Source organism: Acomys minous (genome assembly GCF_964271855.1).
Source record: "Acomys minous genome assembly, chromosome: 6".
In the NCBI taxonomy this organism is placed as follows: Eukaryota; Metazoa; Chordata; class Mammalia; order Rodentia; family Muridae; genus Acomys; species Acomys minous.
Genome location: NC_140487.1, coordinates 22541753 through 22563654, shown reverse-complemented (window position 1 = coordinate 22563654; position 21902 = coordinate 22541753). Strand labels below are relative to the sequence as shown.

At 41.6% G+C, this 21902-nt stretch overlaps 1 protein-coding gene across 2 annotated transcripts; it reads right to left on the bottom strand.

Moving 5' to 3' along the window:
- Positions 1-1811: 1811 nt before the first annotated feature.
- SAMD9L (sterile alpha motif domain containing 9 like) lies at positions 1812-21075 on the bottom strand. 2 transcript variants are annotated; one of them, XM_084785185.1, is made up of 3 exons: positions 20872-21075; positions 17631-17770; positions 1812-6884 (listed from the first exon to the last, which is right to left on the bottom strand). In XM_084785185.1, exon 3 carries the CDS (start codon positions 6861-6863, stop codon positions 2115-2117), a length of 4749 nt encoding a protein of 1582 aa, XP_084641311.1. In that variant the 5' UTR covers positions 6864-6884; positions 17631-17770; positions 20872-21075; the 3' UTR covers positions 1812-2114. The 2 variants fall into 2 exon arrangements, with proteins under 2 accessions (XP_084641311.1, XP_084641312.1); XM_084785186.1 differs by having other exon boundaries at positions 17631-17720.
- Positions 21076-21902: the final 827 nt, after the last annotated feature.

Sequence of the window (21902 nt, the reverse complement as noted above, 5' to 3'; positions counted from 1 at the left end):
TTGTTGTGATAAAACACTATGACAACGTAAAAGAGTGTTAACTTTCCCTCCTCTCCCTTCCCTCTCTCTCTCTCTCTCTCTCTCTCTCTCTCTCTCTCTCTCTCTCTCTCTCCCCCAATAAATTGTCCAGGAGTTCTATTCTGAATCTGTCTTCAAATTCTTCTTTTTAAAAACAAGCCTAAGAAGCTGCATGGAGGACTTTGCATGCAAGTGCCATGAAGACAGTAATGGCTGCAGGACAGTCCTTTCTCATCTTTTCTTTATAACCTCCCCCATGATGTCATGCCTTGGGATATCTCACATATCTCACTGTGTAAGTGCTACAGCCTGGTCTTGGTGGCTTTGTGTAGAACTTATGGATAAAACTACATCCAGGAGACACTTCAGAAAAGGTGGCCACTTTAAGTGATGGAGAGGGTAGAGCGTAGAGGAAGGAAGTAATTGTTAGGAACAGAGTCAGCGGCACATGTGGCTTCCAAAAATAGGAATGCGTTTGTGGACTATGTGAGCACTTCCAGATTCAGCAGTAATAAGAACCCTGGCAGATAGGATACAGGCTTATTGATGACAAGAAGCATGAAGTCTTGAACACACACACACACACACACACACACACACACACACGCACACACACACACACAGATACATATCTTAATTTTATTTATATATGAATAAATAATTGATGTGTGTGTATGTGCGTGTGTGTGTGCGTGTGCGTGTGTGTGTGTGTGTGTGTGTATGTGTGTGTATGAAGGCATTGCCTAGGCAGGATGTCAAGCAACCACAGAGGTAGACTTACCTCACCTCATCTTGGGATTTGTAAAAAGCTTTTGTGTAAGTAAATATGTTGCTCCTTACTCTCCATTGGATTCCCCAAATACATGCACACACACACACACACACACACACACACACACACACACACACACACACACCACAGTTCCCTCTCCCACCTCTTTAATAACGCAAAGGAGGAAGGAACAAAATTCAAAGCAATCTTACCCCATTCTTAGCCCTGAGTGAGCCTGCTCCATTGTCCCTTCTTGCCTCTTGTGAAGGTAGATTTTTCTCCTCTATATTTTAGATCCTATCCCTCTTGCCTTCTTTTTTCCATTCTTTAATTTGTACTCACTGCATTTCTCAACCAGTTCTGGGTGCTTGCTAGTCTCCCTCCAAGATAGTCTTATTTTCACCCAACATCCTCCAAATGGCTGTTTTGATTTATCCTTCAAAATTCTATGCTAGTGTCTCCTTTATCAGGACCTCTCCTCTGGCCACATGTCTGATTTATTGCTTACTCATGGCAGTTTGTACCCTTCCTTGCATCTTTTTAGTATAAGGAATTAAATCCCAGAAACTCACCTCCAAATATCTAGTAGCCAGAATAACTTCAAACAACATTCCAGACCTTGGAATTTGAAAGCTATCCATCACCAATGAAATGAAACACCTGCTAAATGAATATGAATATGAATATATATAAAGTTTCAGCTCACTCAAGTAGAGCTCTCTGCAACTGTTAGTTTTTACATTTTATTTTTAATTGTGTGTGTGTGTGTGTGTGTGTGTGTGAGAGAGAGAGAGAGAGAGAGAGAGAGAGAGAGAGAGAGAGAGAGAGAGAGAGAGAGAGAGAGAGAGAGAGATCCTTGTGTTAAACTTTGGTGGTTGTGAGCCACCTGATGTGGCTGAACTCAGGTCCCCTGTGAGATTAGCAAATGTTCTTAACTGCTGAACTGTCTCTTAGTGCTACTCTCCTATTCTTCTTAGTTAAATCTCTGGTTTCGTAGAGAAGAAATAAACTAGAAAAGTGATTTAATTTCCAACAAATTTTATTGACCAGTTAGGGTGTGACTCACAGAAACCAAGAGAAACATCCTAACTGAATTTGTCTATTTGGGAATGTGTATTTAGGAAACAGAATGACTGATGATGCTACCGTGGTCCACGCTCTGTGGTATGAACATATTTCCTGACCAACAAAGTCTTCCATAACTGGTTCAGAGAAAAAAAGAAGCAAACTGTGTTATAATAATTAGGCCAATAATGTCATTCAAATGCTGTGGGCTAGACAGAGTAAGAATAAATGAACACTGACATCGTTCAGCTAATACACTTTAGATTACTTTTATGCCGTATGCCAGAGGGCCCTCAATCGAAAATCCTAGGTAGAAGGACACTCTCTCTATGTTCCTTCCACTTCTGAGCGAACCTGAATACACAGAAGTCACTGGTATTTTTATTTTTGCCTCGGTCCCATATTCCACAGAGATTAGCTTGCCTTCAGCCTGGCCATCCAGTAGGCGGAGGAGGTCTTTGAGCTCTCTTTTTTCCCACACGACTCCACTTTGCCAGAAGGAATTTGAATCTTGCACCTCACTGAAGTACCGCTCGATTTCAGCCTTGTGAACGAGACTGTGAAGCCCTTTCTTCTGGCCCAGGTAGAAGAGAGTGCTTGGCTGCCTGGACCTGCACATGCGCTTGTACTGTCTCCTGAAGGATTGATTCAGGGAGGCGACATATTTTTCTATGAGTGCAGAGTCTTGATCTAGTTCTTTGTTTTCTGGCCAGAACAGGAGGCAGGCCAGGAAGTAAGGATCAGGGTGCGAATGATTTAGTCCCACAATCTGCAGGACCTCTCGGAGCTTTGTTTTCAGTGTGCCGAATGGCAGGATGTACTTGGAACTGGGTTTTAGACAACTGAGAATAATGTTGGCCAAAATGAAATTCTGTGTGTCTTTCGTCAGCCCTTTCACCAGGCGCTTGTTTAGGCTTTGGTGCAACAGGAAGCCATAGTCTTTCACTATATTTTCCATGTTGTTAACTTCCTTGTGGTTTGGATTGAGATATTCGAGGAGTCCTGAAAACGTATCTGCCCTCCAGGCTTCTATGCGTTTCCTACAATTCTCTTCCTGAATTAACAGGTCTTCTTTGCCCTGTAACGAACTGGGGTCCAACTGGCAGAAAAGGTCTGAGTATTTCTTGAAACACCGGGTAACTTTCTTAATTAGCAAGAGTTCTGTCATTTCTTTGGGGGTATTCCTTGGTTTCAGGAGACCCATATAATCCCAGAAAAAGTCAAAGCATCTTTTCAAATCTGACTGTAAATTCTGTAGGTGGGATGTAAAGCTGCTGAGAGCAACGTAATACTCGTCTTTTGGGTCTGGAGGCACGATCCCCTTTCCAGATAAAAACTGCACCATGGGTTCTTTCAACGTTTCATTTTCTTTGTGGAAGAGCGGTGTGAGCTGAAGAAGTTGGATAGTGTCGAGACCGACTTCTATTTCACCGAAGAAGCCAGCCGTGTTGTATGTGTCATATCTTCTTTGGGACTTCTGTGGAGACCAGGCTTCGGTTTCATAGTCTTTACTATCAGTTTGCTGCTGAGAATCTCTGAAAGCTTTGGAGGCCTTCTCGGCAATTTCTAGAAAATGCTTTAGATCATCCACACTAATGGTTCTACAGGTCATATTTTTACTTAACCACTGTTTGATCTCACTTTTGTAAACTTGACCAAGTGTATCGGAAATGTAGGAATTCTTGGGTGCTTTCCTTTTAGCTGAATTTGCCCAGACCAGAGCAGTGCTGAAGTTCTTCTCTTTAATATAGAAGTGCCTGGCTAAAGCTTGACAAATGAACGCATTCTGTGGGAATCGATCGCTTCCTGCAGTCAAGACCTTTTCTGTTTCCTCTTTCTGCAAATCTTCAATTAATGGCGAAAAGAGTGTGTCGGTTTCGGCTCCAAGCTCCTTGCGTTGTCTTGTAAGCAAGAGAGTTTGCACATCATGCTTAAATTTGTCCCGTCCTATTCCAGAATCATAGAATACATTCTCTTCTAGCATATTCAGTGCAATTTGACACTTACTCATCCTGTAGCTCATTTCCAGTTCTGTTAAACAGCAGATGGCAATCAGAGGGTGGATGATCCGGATACCGGTGTATCTCCCACATTCGGAGACTTCGGTCCTTATCAGAAGCGTGGAATAGGTTCCCATGTTGTCTTCCACACTTTCAGGTTTCCCATGTTTACTGGTGTAAGTGATCCCCAAGAATATTTCACACTGCGATACCGAAATGGTAGAGTCTGTAACGTAAGAGTTGAGTAATGCCAGGTAAGAAATGAGCTGGGCCTTCCTGCTGTAAGCATCCAGGTCTTTCAGTGTATTCTTCACCACATTTTCTATGTAAGCTCTGTCAAAATTGCCTTTCAAGATCATGAAGGAGTAGAAGTTTTCACAGTTCTTGTGTTCTTTTTCAATTTCCTGTAGTTTGGCCTCAAAGGCTCTCTGCTCTTTGGGAGAAAGTTGGTATTTCAGCGAGATGCTATCTGCTAACTTCGCACTTTTGTCTGGGTTCTGAGATCTCATGCAGTTTAGGATGATCACTAATGTCTTTTCGTACCTCAGACCCTTTTCTGCTATAAAGGAGTTGATGGCATTCTGCAGAATGTAAGTGTTTTCTTGTTCTTCGAAATCATCCACAAGGAGAAGAACGGGAATGTAGTCATGGTGGTTGGTGGCCTTGTAGCTGAACAGCTTGCTCACCTGGTCTCCGATCTCTACAAAGTCAGTTGCTTTGTTTTTCAACACAGCACATCGGAACTTGTGCTTTAAGTCCCACAGAACATGCATAGCCAACGTGGTGCCGCCACAGCCTGGGTGGTGGTACAGGTTGATGACTTTGGCAAAGATCGGTTTAGGAGAGTCTGCACACTGTTGGATTAAAGTAGTAAGTTCTTCAAAGCTATCCCTTTTTACAAAAGCCGAAGAATAGTTTTCAGACGAGAAGTAGAAGTTCCACCAGGAAACTTTGCCTCCTCGATAAAAATGTTCTTCTCTCAATTTTTTAAATTCCAGGAATTCAGATTCATCTTTCTCTATGTCTGTGTCCCTACACTCATTTTCACAGAGGATTTCCAGTGCGGTCAGGATATCTTCCTCCATTTTCTCCAGAATAACTGAGGAGGATCCACAGGAGGGCAAAAATCGTCGTGAAGACTGAATCACTGATTTCAGTTTAAGGATGGTATTGTTGACCAGCTCTATACTTAAAGTGGAAATGCTATGTTCTTCCAAGTCATCTTTGATTTCCAGTCTCACTTGCAGTAAATCACACCATCGTTGGTAGATATCTGTGTTAGCACAGATACACAACATATTGTCCATTCCATTGAAGACTTGATAGAAAGCGCAGAAAGTCTCAATGAGTGGGTCCTTTTGGTTTTCTACTGGAGAGAGTAAGAGAAACACCACCAATACCTTCCCCTTTACTGTAATGTTTTCATCTGTGAGGAATGAAATAAGTCTTCTAACCCCTGAAGCCCTATCTTTCTGCCATAAATGTGGCTCCAGAGGTTGACACGACTCACCTGTCAAGTTTATTCTGCCATTGCAGAAGATCCAGCTGGGCTGTTCATAAAGTTTCAGAGTAGAAATTTTCTCTTCTATGGTAGTTTTTTCTTCATACTGACTGGGTAGGTGAAAGTTTGCTATTCTGCCTTCTCTGTAAGCTCTGGCCACTCCCTTGATCCGGGAGTAAGGATCAAAATCCAGCACAGCAAACAATTTAATTTCCTTTATAAAATCCAAATGCTCTATTTGATTTGGTGCACATTTATTTGTTACAAGAATGTACCAGTCATAGAAGGATTTATCCAGTGAGACTTGGTGCCTGGTCAAAAGTTTAGATAGTTTTAGTCCTTCACTCTCTTTCTTCATCACCACCACCCTATGTTCTTCTTCAGCCTGTTTTCTAGATGTTGCCCACATCTTTAACTTCTCTAGAAATTGTTTGAACTCTCTATCCCGCTGCTTGGCATTGGCCAGGATATTCTTGGAGCTAGCTCCTTCTCTCACAAACAATGAAAGATCTTTGCTTTGTTTCCATGTTTTATCTGCGCAACTTTGCATCATAATGTAGAAATACTTTTCTTTACATATAGAATGTTTGGGAATGACATCAACCTCGATGACAAACCTGTCAGATGGTGTGCTGTTCTGCAGTAGGACTTCCACAAACCTTGGCTCCCGTATACATGCCCTGGCTTCCTTGATGTCGCTGTCTTCAAAATACTTTGTTATCATTACATTGAAGTGGTCAATAAAGACATCTTTACTGGTGACTTGGACACCAACAATTTCTCCATGTGGTTTGTCTTTTACTCCAAAGTGGATAGTGCCATTGGTGCGTGAATTCATGCAAGCTGCTGCAAATCGGAAGACTTCATTGCTAAATTTCATCTTAATGTCCTCTTGTGTGGCTGTTTCTGTGTTTGTGAAGGCTTTGAATTCATGTACTGGGTCAATAAGATTGAGTGGTCCTGTTTCAGCCACTCGTAGAATAGAATGTTCTATGTATTGTTTGGCATCATGGAAAGAATTAAAAGGGTACGGCATGCAAGGCATCTGTTCTGGTTTAGGCTGATTGCCTTCCATGTCTTTAGTCACTATGTCGCTTAATGCATTTTCTTTCATGAGATTTGCCTCTTGTTCTTCATTCTGCCCTGTCTCTCTGAAATCATGATTACTGGAGGAAATTGATTTTTCTTCCTCACATTTGGTCTTTTTTTGGTGTTCTTTTATTGGGAGCTTTGTATCATTTAATTTTCTGGAATCTTGATTGTCACTTTCAGGGGAATTAATCAATTTGTTATACATACGTTTTATCAGAAGAGCTGGGCCCCGTGGCAACCCCATTTCTCTAAGATCTTTTTCAGTTAGTTCCTGCAGGACCATCCCTGTTACTTCTTCACTGAACAAGATTTGAGCATATTTCTCATCAATGTTAAGGTCTTCAGTTATCCATTGTTTTACATGTTCTTTGGTCCAGTCTTTGACCAACTTAGGTTGAGTTACTTGTCCATTCATGGCAAAGCTTCAAATTTGTTCCTTGAAAAAAGTAACACAATAATATGTTAGCATTACATTTTATCAGTGAAATCACACAGCCAACTTGGTATATAACCTTATACAAATTATACATAGGTTTTTATAACTTGAAACTCCATGGTAGTCATTCTATAGTTTTACAACAATCGTAATTGTGATTAAGCAGTAGATGTTAGCTCAGTGACAAACTCCTTTGTCTTTGATAACTTTCCCTTTTAGACTTATCTGTGTGGAAGTTAGGATTTTGAAAATTAAAACTAAAATCTTCAGGAACAAAATTACTTTTCATAAAAGAATATTTTAGTTAAACTTTAAATATATGAACATCCACAAAATATCCCAAACTCACAATGATCAGCAAATAGGATAATGGCCTGAACAGGCCAAAGCGATGCTGAGAACATAAAGAACAACGTGGAGGTATCATAACACCTGATCTCAAATTATACTCCAGAACCATAGTGACCAAAGCAACATGGAATTAGCACAAGGACAGATTCATAGGCCAGAGGATTCAGAAATAAGTTCTTTAGCCACAATAATATAAATTTCCCACCCAAATGTCAAAAACACACATTGTAAAAAACACAACCTCACCAACAAATGCCTCTGGAAAAACTAGAAATCCACATAAAGAAGAATAAAACTAGGTGAATAGTTCTAACTTAGCACTAAATGCAATGTAAAATGAATCAAAAGTCTTAATGTAAGAGCTGAAACTGACTGAATATTTCAAGATATAGGTATGGAAAAGGTTTGGCAGAAATGAAGATACCTCAAGAGCTATCTAAAGAGATACCCATGACTCTGAATTTTGCCATCAGACTATTGAAATATTGTATCCCAAAGACATTGGAATTTGTCTCCTGGAATTTCATGCTGGGAAAAAAAAAACAACCCCAGCCAGGGAGAGAACTTCCCTCCTAGAAAGAGTCACATGGTTCCAAAAGCTTGTCAGATCACTTTACAGGAAGAGATTCAAGCTCAGACAATGATAGGTCAATGATGAGTGGGACCAAATCCTCACCAAGACTGCTTAAAGGTGCATATTCTTGGCCCTCTCTTTTAAACTTTAATCTCACTTTAAGACCCAGAAGAAGGATGATGAGGCTATATTGAATAAATGTCATTTTCCTGATTTCCACTTTTTCCCATCTTCTAACTGACTTATTAAGGACAGGTGACAGGATCTGACTTGGGGGCACAGACTGTGATCCCGAAGATAGCAGACATAAGCAAATGATTTCTGAAAAGGACTCTGGTAGCACAGAAAATACTCCAAAATATTGACAGATGGGAGGATATGAAATTTAAAATCTTCTGCACAGTAAAAGAAACAATTACCAGAGGGAAAGAGACAGTCTTTAGCAATTATATAGTAGACCCAGGGTTGATATCTAGAACACATAAGCAACTCTGAAAATACACAAACAATTTATCCAGTAAGTGGGCTAATGAACTGAATAGACAGTTTTGAAAAGAAATGACTAAATGGCCAAAAAATATTTTTAAAAAAACTGTCAACATCCGTAGGCACCAAGGGAATGCAAATTGGAACTGCTTTGAGATTCCATCTCACCCCATGTAGAATGGCTGTCATTGAGGAAACAAATGACAACAGATACTGGCCAGGTGCTGGGAAAGAGGAACCCTTCTTTACTGCTGGGAGGAATGGAAACTGGCATGTCCACTATGGAAATCAGTTGCCATTATGACCTAGTTCTATGGCTTCTAGGTACGTAATCAAAGACTCCAAGTCTCAACCACAGAGATACCTGCATGTCTTTGTTTATGGCTCCACTATAACAATAGCTAAGAAATGGAGCCAGCCTAAATGTATATCAACAGATGAACAGGTAAAAGATGTGGTTCACATATACAAATGAATTTTATTTAGTAGTAAAGAATAAAAAAAATTATACATACAGGGAAATGGATGAAACTGTGAGTGAAATAACCCAGCCTCAGAATGATAGAGGCCACACATTTTCTCTCATATGAAGAACTTAGATTTTAATTTTTATAAGGGGTGTGTGTGTGTGTGTGTGTGTGTGTGTGTGTGTGTGTGTGTGTGAAACTAGAAAGAGAATCAGAAGAAGGGAAAGGAGGCCTTAAAAGAGAAGAGAAAGGGACAAAATAGGGATATAGTAGAATACATGTGACATAAAAGGAGAGAGAGAGAGAGAGAGAGAGAGAGAGAGAGAGAGAGAGAGAGCTACCAGGGGTTCTAAGAAATCAGCAGCAGTGAGACAAGGAAGATTGGGGAGGAAAAGGAAAATTAACAAAGCCAAAATACAAGTAAATGCTATGATGAAACTTAGTACTTTGTATGCTAATTTAACAAAACTAAGTTTTAAAAGATTTAAGGAATGTCCATTTAAAATCGCCAATGTATGAGCCATTGATTATCAAGTATAATAAAATATAGATCTAACCTAACTATGTTTGGTTTTTTTCTTTTTTCTTTTTTCAAAAACTCACCAGGAGGCTCATATCAAAGCCTGACAGGGAAACTAGATGAGAAGACCTGGGGCGTGGCAGTTCAGGACTGTGATGGGCCAAAGCAGGAAATGCAACTGGTAGTGTATTTTTCAGAATGATTGGCAAAGTCTGTAGCCTTCAGCCATTGAGGAGCTTCCACTTTGGTGAATTTCTACCTGGTTGTTTTAGTGTGTTGGATTCTGTTAGCTACTTTTGGCTTCACTCTGAGGTCATGACCAATCGCAAGCTAACCAAGACCATGACCAATAGGCTCATACAATGCACCCTACAAACGTATTTTAGATGATCAGCTCTGTTCCGTTGGAATGCCGTTGAGGGTGGTCTCAGAAGTTCCACAAAAAGTAGTTGTATCTATTGTACTCAGAGATAAGTGCTTGCCTCCTTTTATTCAGTCAATGAGAAGTTAGTGAGCATCTATTATGTACAAGGCGTAGTGTTCGAGAAAATCAGTGGTAACCCAAACAGATATGAAGCTCTTTCATGATACCCACACTCCATTTAAAAGGAATAAAAATATAAATCATGCAAGTTACCCAAGAATCCTAAAATAAAAGGCGATAATAGTAAGTTGTTATATGTGTAGGACATAGAAGGCTGTTTGACTGGGCTATGTGAGGAGGGTGTTCTATGAGTAGGAGAAAAATGCGAGCCTAGCTCATGTGAAGTTAAAAGCAGAGAAGGAGAATGATGCCTTGGAGGCTGGCTGAAGGAGCCCAACTTGGTAGCTTCAGAAACATGGTATGTGTGCTCCAACAGTGGACAGTCTCCTCTGAACCAAGGGCCAGGCCAAAAAAATACAGAGCAGCTGTTTCATCTAGTCTGGGGACTGAGGGCCACAGCCCTGATCTTCCTACTGACTTCCTCAGTGCCCACATCCTGATTCGAATCTCGTGTTTCTAACGTCTGGGAGGGAAGTTAAAACTGTACAGGGCAGGAGTGGGAGCTATCGGGCAGAAGTAGGTCACTAGGAACAGCATTTGAAGTTTATTTCTGGACCATAGTTCCTGCTTTCATCTCTGCCTTCTGGTCTACCACGGTAGGAACAGCTCTCTTCTGCAGGAGGCTCCTACTACCCCAAGCTCATGCTTAACAACACGAACCCAAAGAAAACTCAGAAACTGTGAGTCAAAATATCTATTCTTCCTTTAAACTGTTTCTGTTAGGATTTTGTCAGAGCAACACAGAAATTGCTAACTCATTCACTTCACTGGGGGGAAGGGCCATGTCACGCTGTGTATTTATGAGTTCTAGTGAGAAAATGAGAGGCCTAAGAGATTTTTTTTTTAAATTGGCTAAAGCCTAATATAGATGGATCCAAACTGGGGAGTGCATTCCCTCCTGAGCTAAAACGGGATACCTGTTTCCTAACTAGTCGCCCGGATGGCCATTAAAACCAAGGGCCACCCAGAACCACAAATGGCCTTGGCGCCTATCTAAGGGTCACAAAGTTCTCCGAAGAACCAGACTTAAAAGGTAGGAAAAGGAGATTTTAAAAGGTCAGGAAGTTTGAGCTGCAAGGAAGAGCCGGCCAGATATAGCGTTACCTAGCAACTGATCCGCCCCCACCGCAGATAGGAAAACAGACACTTCCCTGGGCAAAGTGGTGGACAAAGAGAACAAAGAAAGTTAAGTCATGGGTGGTCTTGCCACCTTTTTCTTTAGCCTGGCACCATTTGGACATTAGACCCCCTTATGTTACTCAACCAATTGATGATTGCCAAACTAGGATCCCCCCCTCCCCGCCCCCTGCTTAGGGGCCATTGTGAGGAAAAGAACTTATAAAAGAAGGTCCTTAGATCAATGCCCTAGGGTCACTTCCCGGGATACTTTTGATTTGATGTTGGCCACGATCCAGCTTGAGCTGAAATATTAAAGCCTCCTCTTGTATTTAAGAGGTTTCGAGTCTTTCTGGTTCTTTTTTGCGCATCTCACAATCTGGGTGCAACCCTAGAGAGGACCGATAGTATAAGCAGTTATTCAATATGATCTTGAAAGTTTTGCTGAAGTCACTTTAGAATTACTCTCTTTTATATGGGATGCTGAAAATATAAATCACATTGTGGGACTTCGCTGGGCAGAGGTTTTGAGTCCCCCATCCTCTCTGGAAAAACCAGATTACCGGCACAGGGAAAGAGGAAACACTTCCTTCTGTCTCCAGAAAGCAACCATAAAATCCCTTTTGGTGAAAAGGTGTAACCAAACCTGCTTCCATTCAGATAAGACACTTCAAAGCGGCCTCTGAATTAACAAGAGGCCCATTTCCTGAGATAGGCTCTCTGGATGTTTACTGTAAACTGTACCCTGGTACCAGGTACCCCTTTTATACAACCCAGGGCTTAAAAAACCCAGGGTCCCCTGGGAGCCTTTTATCCTTTCCTCCATTTATATAATTCTCCCGAATGTTTTGTGGTTCTTCCTGCTGTGTGTAGTTTATTGCATATATGTGTAATAATATAAATGTATGTATATATATATATATATATATATATATATATATATATATATATATAATATTTTTAAAAGAAACCCTGTTCTTTGTCTCTTGGCTGTCTTACTCTGACAAAGTGAGTTAGGCTACCTCACACTCCCTCAAACCCCGGGCTCTCTTCCCCAGCTCAAGAGATGGAAAAGTGAGGCTCATCAATGGCCACCCCTGTTCGATTCTCAGTCCTCCCAATGACAGGATCGAGGAAAAGCCTCTGCCAAGCCAGTTTCCCCAGAGCTCAGAGAAGCAAGACAGGTGCACCTGGCTAGGCGCGGCCCTGTGCACTCACTACCTTCCCAGGGAGGTCAGAAGGCTGAGGAAAAACACCATTCTGGGGGCATATTCAGCATCACATTATTATTTTGAACTTTAGTCCATTGTGGGGCTGGAGAGACAGAACACGAAAGGGTCGAAAGGGTCTGAGCAATTGAATAAAAAAGTTGGGCTGTCACCTGTAATCCCAGCACTGGGGAAGCGGAGACAGGAAACTCCTCAGAGCTCATTGGCCAGACAGTCTAGTTTAATTAGCTAGAGAGGCTCACATTCAATGAGAGGCCCTATCTCAAAAGCTACGATGGAGAGTGACTGAAGAAAATGCTTATTCTCGCTTTTGACTTCTACACGCAGGTGCATGCGGAGGGACACATACATACACAAACATGTACATATTTGCTAGATAATTGATTTTTGTTCTTTTTTTTTTTTTTTAAGAAAATTTGACACAAGTCTACATTTAGCTGTGGCTGGATTGAAACTTGAGGACCTCCTGCCTCAGGTTCCTGATTGCTGGAATTTTAGCTGGCTTTGTATACACTTGAAGATGTTTTTACAGCAGCTCAAGAAGACTTTCATGCTTACAGATACTATTTTTAATCATACGTACTGGTAGCTTGATAGAAAGAATTAATCCGTCTAGTCTATTGGCCTTTCACCTTGCTAACTACTTCTTGTGTGGTGATGAACTCACTTCCACTCCTGTGCTCACGCACTTGGCCTTGTCATTATTCTTATAGATGTGTGGACCAAACTCTGCCCTCCCCACATAGGGTCCTGTGCTCAAGTTCTAGAGTAAGATCTTACTGATGGACAAAGTTGTTTTACAAGCCAGTACTTAACATGAGAGCCTCGTCCATTATAATTGGCATGACTATCAAAGGGGAGTACTCAATTTGGGGTACTTTATAAACAGCAGCCCTAAAAATGGAATAAAATTATTATTGAGATCAGTCTATGTCCTGCTCTAACTTACCCCATATTGTATAAAACAGGAGTTTTCCAAGCTATGCATTGTTCCAAAACACTTCATTTTTTTTTCTGTTTGTTTTTTATTTTTATTTTTTTTTAATTTTTTATTAATTTATTCTTGTTACATCTCAATGGTTATCCCATCCCTTGTATCCTCCCATTCTTCCCTCCCTCCCATTTTCCCCTTATTCCCCTCCCCTATGACTGTTCCTGAGGGGGATTACCTCCCCCTGTATATGCTCATAGGGTATCAAGTCTCTTCTTGGTAACCTGCTGTCCTTCCTCTGAGTGCCACCAGGTCTCCCCCTCCAGGGGACATGGTCAAATATGGGGCACCAGAGTACGAAACACTTCATTTTTATAAGCACTATTTCACTCTATCTTGGAGGAAGAATATGGCTGTGGCCCAAGTAGACAAATAAAACACACCATCTGTGTTGCACCACCTACTCAGCACAGACTGCTAAGTGACTTATCCCTGGGATCGGAAAAAGGATGCCACCCTATAAGTGTATTGGGAGGAATTGAGACTATGGGGGACTAGTAAGACATGCCTAGGCACATTAGACATGCCAGACCATGAAAAAGGAGTTGCTTTGACTTGGCTTCCATGAAACAGCAAAAGTAAAGACATACATACAAAGAACCCGAGAGCACTGTGACATCTAGGGGTGACAGCCCCACACAAATCTATCATCGGTTACTGACAAACATATCAAGGGCTAACGTGCAGACAGTGGCCACCTAGAACCCATCATGCACTGCGCCAGTCCAGCTCTGCCTTTCACCTTTGCACCTCTCAATTCTGACTCATTCCCACAGAAGCCTCTTGGTCACTGAAGCAGATTCTTATCAAGGCAGCATCTGCTCGTATTTTTCGCAGCTCACTTCTGAAACCCCCAAAACCCTGCTGTCCCCTATTTAACTAGTATTCAGTCTGTAAACCACATATATACATACTGAGAGATGTATTTCCTGTGTGATGTGTGTTGTGAGCGTTATTAGTACTTAAGATTGAAATAAAGAAACTTGCACTTGCCTCGGCTGTGTTACCGAGGCAGGCAAGATTGTCTGGCAAACTGATGCCACGGAAGCCATGGAACCTTGTGAGTTTATTGTAATTCGATAAACTTTCACACTGGAGAGGCATAAGGGTGTCAGTCTATATTTCTGGCACAGGGTGCTCATGACAGTACCTGCAGCTGCTTTCACAGCTTATATTTGTTGCATTAGATAATGCTTGCAACCTCGGCTTCCCAGGGCATCCCATTTTCACCTTTTCTCCCAACCCTGCTGCCACCATTCTGGCCTAAACCAAATGCCATTGCTGTGAACATGCTAATCAGTTGTACCATGATTTATTTATTTATTTTTTTATGCTGTGGTTTTAGTCCAATTCCCCTATTTATTCTATTTTCAGCATAGTAATTAGCACAATTTTGTTTAATGTAAGTAGAGTCGCTAGACTACTCAAAACCTTCCAGTGACTTCTCATTTCACTTGAAGTCAAAGCTGGATGCGCAATGCTCTGAATGCTCCGTCCACATGTGACGCTTTGCCATTGCTCGGTGTCTTCCAGCCACTGCCTTGCCTTGCTGCCTTCTACCTACACCAGCGCTACTGCAGAACAGGCCCTTCTAGCTGTTTCCTCTGCTCAGAACTGCTCTCTTTTCCATGCCTACTTGCTCCTTTTTTAGCCCTTCAGCCCTTTACTCACATTCAAGGCATCTGTTGATGCATTTGTCAACAATGTTAAACAAGACTCTCTCTTCTCCTTCCTCCAGCACTTTTGTCCACTCTCCCTTGTTTTGATTTTTCTCTTTGAGATCTACGCACAATATGCTTTTTTGCCTTTCTCATCCTGTCTCGGGAACTAAGATATACCATGTAGTAAATAGACAGGTTTTATTTCTCATCCATAGGCAAATCCTTGAGGCCCAATATTTGGTGACTGAAGAAGCTGCAGTTTTTATGTAGTGAAACAACTGTATTTTATTTTTGGAAATTCATGGTTTAGTAATGTCTGTGTAGCAAAGAACTCAGAAATCCCTTCATTTTATTATCCAGGGACAAGACCTAACTGCAGTTTCTAAGTTAATTATTCACCACAACTAAGAGAGGGGTATTTTTACAAAAAGAGCTAAGTAGACATACATACCTGAAGGTCTCCCGTATTAGTTGCGATTGCCTTAACTATGGCTCCTGAATGAGCATCGGGCTTTTCTTTGGAGAAGGACTCTTTCTACCCAAGGTTCTTAGCTCCCTGCAATTCCAATCAGCCTTGTAATTCTGAAAGATGCTCCTGTCATGCTTGGCACACTGGCCCTGGTCAGTCTTGTAACTCAGTCCACCAACTGCTTTATTATAATATCACAAAGATTGTTAAGGACAAGCTCTTGCCTTCCTCTTCTCTAGTGGCTAGTAGTTACTACTATTTTTATACACTGTAGCCATCTATAAGGCAATCACATTAAGATGTCCTGTTTACTGACTACTGTGTACCTAGTGACAACTGTGTATTAGTGTGTATGTGTGTGTGTGTGTAGTGTTTGTGTGTGTGTGATGTGGGTCTGGTGGGATCTTTGTTTTTGTATAAGCTCACAGAACGGCAGCTTCCCTTCCTTGTAACCTTTACTATTTGCATTATAGGGGAATTGAAACATCTTTCTCAGATACGGTGACTCTCATCTGGTCTCCCCAAGCCTGCTATCATTTTATCTCTTCCTTATTACACAAGGTTCCTCATTGTTCAAGGATGAAGATCTGGGCAACTTAGTGATAGTCTGACTAAAATTAAAAATTAAAAAAAAAAGTGGTTGGGAATATACTTCCATGGCAGAATCCTTGCTTCCCATGTGCAAGGTCCTGCTTCAACTCCCAATACTGGAAAAGAAAGAAAGAAAGAAAGAAAGAAAGAAAGAAAGAAAAAAGAAAGGATGTAACTCCGTTATAGCATCACAAACTTCCTCAGCTCCCACCTATACAATGGTAGTTGAAAAGTAATGCAATATTTTGTAGAATACCCTCCTCCCTCATCCATATCTCTCTCTCTCTCTCTCTCTCCCTCTCTCTCTCTCTCTCCCTCTCACCCTTCCCCACCCCCAGAACCACAGGGTAGGGGTGTATTCTACACTGAACTAACCCTAATCCTGCAGCTAGTATATTTATGACACTTTCATGTGATTTTTGCCCTCTGTCAGTCTGAAGAACGTTTTATATGTCCACTCAACACACTGCAGAAGCTATGTTTTAGAGTGACAGCGATTTGAGTAAAGAAATGTTCCTAATACCTCGACATAATCCCTTGCCTCTTTTTATGACTTCAAGTTTCGATTGGACTGATGGCGTCTTTTTAAACACATGGGCTTTTTACACTGAGCAGAAAGCTGTATTGTGTGTGTGTTTAGGGGAAGGAGTTGTGATCAGGAACACCATGTGATAGTTAAAAGCAGAGCTCTTCGCAGCCAGGCTATGTCATAAGAGGGGGCAATAGAGGGGAAACATCCCTGATTTTATTTGTTCACCTGCTTCAGAGGAAATGCATAGGAAACCTCTGTGTTAGCGTGGAAGTGGGATGCTGGTTGCTGCCTGGAAAATCTTCCACTGTATACTTAGGCAGACAGGGCGATCCTGGGGTTCAGTCTTGTTATTAGTAATCAATTCTGCAATGTGTTCCCAGAGAGCTTTTAAAAACTTTGTTATCTTTGGGGGTTCAGGAGAGTGAGGAAAGCCCGTAGCCATGGCTGCTGACTTCAAGGTACCTGGGCCTGAGCAGCGGCAAAGGCATCCCCTCTTCAGCATGGCTGGAGCCCAGGGGGACACACCCTGCTCTCACACTTGGAGGAAATGAAACTGCAGAGCAGTCAGTTTCGTTTTTCATGAAGAGTGTATCACAGCAATGCATTTCTCCCCCCGCACCCATAGTCACTCCCTGCAGACTGCAAAGGCAAGACTGGACAAAGATTGTGATTAAACTTTGCCAGTTTCTCTCTTTGATTAGTTATAACTTTGGACATGTTTTAGAGTATACAGACAGCTAGCTGGTTATGCCTCTCTACATCGTTAAGTATGCTTAGATTCTGGCCTGTGCCCAGGCCCCAGCCTCCGGCCCCTCCCAATTCTACAATGTTCTGCATGCTCACTCACCAGGCTATCTACAGTCAGCACTAGGCCTGGCTGGCAGTGCATATAGGAAAGAAGTGATGCGTCTCTTTCCTTCTGGAGTATTTAACAAGAAGTAACATATGCATTTGAAAGTGTATGCATTCTAAAAGATATGCTTTAGCTTTCAGAATTAGGTCTTATGTCTGTTTCTCTTAGAGACAGGGGGGTCTCCTATAGCTTAGGATGGGACACAGGCTCGGTATGTAGCTGAGCCTGCCTTCAAATCTGTCATTCTCCTGCTTCAGTTGCTTCAGCTGTTGGGGGCGGGGGTACAATTGGCTTTAGACATTAGCCTTTAAAGGTTAAAGTGTTGAGGAGAATAAATGAGCCTTTAAAGATTGGAAACTTACCAAGACTTTTCTGGAAACTTCTTTTTATATCAGAAACTTGAGATGTGTGTGCTCTTGAAGCTCTTTGATTTGGGACGCTGTAGAATCAGTCTGTAAGTCAACAGGAAGCAGATATGAGAGCTGGTCTTGTTGCAGTTTTCCTAAAAATGTATTTTTTGAGGATATTATTATATCAAATAAACGAAAAGAGCAGCAAAGTTAACATCATAGTAAATTAAAGTACAACCAAATGGACTGTGGTCTGGGAAGCGTCAACCCCAAGCATTTTAACACATACACTTTATAGAATGTGAAAGGGATGCTCTTCCCCAAGATGGCATCTTTCTCCATGCTTAGAGCATCTTAACAAGATGAACATCGAAGAGCATGGTGCAAGCTTGCCTTTCTCTTCTCCCACACATTACTTGCACTGTGAGGTAAAGCTTCAGCTGGTGAATGTACAGCCAGCATCGCTTGCCACCTCTCACTTTGGTCCAGCACACCCCCTCTCCTCTCTTGATTTTGCAGGAGAAGCTTAACAGCCCCCTTTACAAGTTTCTCTTTTGTTTCCAAACCTTTCAGAATTCCCCTAAGTCCCCTGGAGGGACTAGGTTTCAAACACTAGTAACATCGTACCAGTGTTCTGTTCATTCTCCTGGTGGCTTCCATCTGATTGACAAGGTAAAGCCTTGCACAGCGAGGCATGCTGCCACCCTTCTGGTGTTGCCCTGCTGTGCCATTCCCTCTAAATCAGACCTAGCTGCTTGGCCATCTGGTTGCTCATTGCTGCAGACAGTGCAGGCACCTGTTTGGGGCGTTCATCTCCCTGCAATTCCCTTGGATACCCATGGTTGTTGGTTCCAAACTTTTTGAAGGTCCTTCATCAAATATCCCCTTCTCATGGGGCGCTGCTTGGCTGGCTATTGGCTCCATTTACCAGAATTTCCTATTCTTTTTCTGGATTTGTTTTTTTAATTTATTGAGAACTTATCACAAACACATTTCATACACTTTTGCTTATTCATCTTGTTTAATTTCTCTCGTTCATTATTCTATGTACTATATGAAGCTGAGATTTTGTGCTCACCAACTACAATGTTGCATTATGTCCTGGCTTCTTAACAAAACTTGCTGAACACATCCTCACAATGAAAATATACATTTTTAGCTGGGCGGTGGTGGTCCACGCCTTCAATCCCAACACTTGGGGAGGCAGAGGCAGGTGGATCACTGTGAGTTCGTGGCCAGTCTGGTCTAACAAAGTGAGTCCAGGATAGTCAAGGCTACACAGAGAAACCCTGTCTCGAAAAACAAAACAAAACAAAACAAAAAACCGAACCAAACCAAACCAACCAAACAAACAAAAAGAAAAAGAAAGAAAAGAGAAGAAAAAATAAAATAGACATTTTTGAAGCCCTCAAGCTACCAGTATCAAGAACAAGAGACAGCTATCTGTATCTGGAGTATCTTTTGGTGTTCCACTCATTAAACTTGAACCTTCAGATTCTATCAACTGGTCGCACAAAAAGAAAGTTTTAGTTACCAGCAAGCCAATGAATCAGCAGATATTTCCCCCCCTGCGGTCCTGCCAAGTGTCCAGTTTCACAACATACTTTCTCAGCTTCCTGTTGGGACACTCAGCTGCAGAGGAGGCCACTTATCCTACAAGGTAGCTTTAACTAAGGCCCCTTGGTGTCCCAGGCCTCAGTGCCCTCTGCAGAAGCTGACCTTGACCTCCCTGCCAGGACTTGCCGGCCTCCCACAGCCTCAGGCACAGCAGGCTCACAAGCAGTGTGGGGTTTCCAGTCCAGAGCGCTCAGTTAAATATTTAACCAGCCAATCTCTCTCTCTGCTCATCTGGAAAGCTGGGGACAGATTTCCTCTCTGGATTTAGCCAGCAGAGGAAACGGAAATTCCAGCCAGACTTAGTATTCTAGAAAGCACCGCACATCAGGAATTTTCTCTGTCACCCATCCTTTCTGCCAGGCGGGGTGCGCTGTCAAAAGATCACCATCACACTGCTGGCACAGGCTGTTTTCGCTCATTCAAAACCAGAGGCTGTCTGCAGATACCAAAAGATAGACATAGTCTCAGATAGAAATCACTTTGTCGTCCTAAATCTCAACCCTGTTAAGTGGAACACCTGGTTTCAATATGATATGCTAAACTCCTCAAAAAAAAAAAAAAAGTCCCTTAGAAACACTAAAATGTCAAAAATTTCCCAACTGACTTCCAACGTTCTAACAGTTCAGAAGATGATACAGGTCTATGATAATCAGAACAGCTTTTAAAATCCTTGGCACTTTACAAATTTTAAGGGCATCTGCGTATGCCACGTTGGAACGAAGCAAATCAAATTGGTTTGAAAGACTTTTGAGAGGGTCGAGCTGTGCATCTTTGCTGCTTAGAACACCTCGGCTTCCTGTTTTAAAGTGTGAACACAAATCATATTATTATCCATGTTAGTTATTCAAATCGGCTTCAGGATGCCCGAGAACAGGGCCCCTTTCTGCTGCTGAGACAAGCGAACTTTCACTTAGGGGTCCTAGACAGCAGCTCTGATCTCCAAGCCCCAAGGACAGCTGCTTAAAGCGAAAGGTCCCGGTTGTAACCGCAGCCCCGCAGAGCTACACACTCTCTTACGGTCCTAGGAGCTGAAACTAAGCACAAGCAATGCAGTTTTGTTTTCCTGAAGAACACACGAACACACCACAATAAAAACAAACCAAACAGCAACATCAGCATCAACAAAACCCCACCATTTCCTCAGCTCCGTTGCCGCTTGAAATAGATGAGAAAGGGAAAATTTAAATGGCTGGTTCTGGAGGACGTTGCCTTTGATGACGGGCAAACAAAACTTTTTAACACATCTTACATTATGTAGAAAAGGAAGGCAGGAATTCACAAAATCACAGTAGACCCTAGATTCCACTACAGGTACTTAGCGCTGTTTAGTTTCCTGGACTCCCTTTTCGTTATTTCTCTGTCTTTCTTTACCTGTCCATTTAGCACAATGAAAAACCTGTTCATTACCCTGACCAATTCCTGTCATTCTAATTGTACTTACGGGAGCATTTCTGTCCAGGAAATCATTTACAAGTTAGTATAGGTTAACTGTACTCCTCCGTGTGTAATGCTGTTACGAATTAACTTAATATTTTATTCCTAACGGTTCATTTACAAGCATGTATTGATATAAAAGCACAGCTATCTCATCATAGGCATAACAATGAAAAAAAGATCTCATGATTCAGAAACTTACCAGAATTTTCCCGAGAACTTTACTATGCCAGAAACTTGAAACCAGTATCTTTAAGCCGTGTTTTCTTATTTTAATTCAGACGCAGTTCTACGGATCCTGTAAAAAAAAAACGGAGAACCCTGGGCTGTTCAACTGCAGAGCTCTGTGCCTCCAATGCTTTGCCTCTGAGGGCTCCCGTGCAGAATCAGAATGAGGAAGTAGTTTCAGTTTTGTTTTAGCTCATAATCTTGAAGAGAGAGTTCTTTGTGAGGCTGGTGAGTGTAGCCCAATGGTGGAGCACTTACTTAGTATGCAGGAGACTCTGTGCTATAGTAAGTAAACAAACTAATAAGTACATTGTAAAAATTTATCAGTGAATGTGAAGCATGGATAATAATTTTTCACCAGGCATATGTTTTAAGTCATAAGAGCTAAGAAACTAGAGAGAGACTACAAATACAAAGAAAGCAGAAGTTCCAGGAAAAAAAATTACAATCTTTGTGTGAGTTAAGCAATTCACACACTGGCCCCAAACTCATACACTGAAGTTTTTTTGATGTAACATCATTTTTTAAGTTTACTTGGACAACAAATGGAATTAATATCACTGGTAATCTTTTAAGGCTTGACGAAAGTACAAAACTGAGTTTAAAACCAAAACAAATGCCTTTTACTGCGGGTTCTAATCCAGGACATTGTGTGTGTGTGTGTGTGTGTGTGTGTGTGTGTGTGTGTGTGTGTGTGTGTGAGATTAATTTCTTTTTTTAATTTTTGAGTTTATAATTTAATTACACTTCTCCCTTTCCCTTTCCACCTTCCCTTATGCCCCTCCCTGCTCTCTTTCAAATTCACGGCCTCTATTTTTTTAACCTAATTGTTATTACATGTATATGTATATACTATACATTTCTAAATATAACCTCTTCAGTCATATGATGCTATCTGTACGCATGATTTTAGGTCTGATTGTTTGACATTGGACCATCAGTTGGTGTGCTCTTCTTTGGAGAAGTCCACTTCTTCCATTTCCAGTCTTCCTCAGTTGCCTATAA

Bases quoted from the DNA above. Each gene is read 5' to 3' on its own strand.
- SAMD9L (XM_084785185.1), bottom strand. From the start codon at position 6,863: ATGAATGGACAAGTAACTCAACCTAAGTTGGTCAAAGACTGGACCAAA.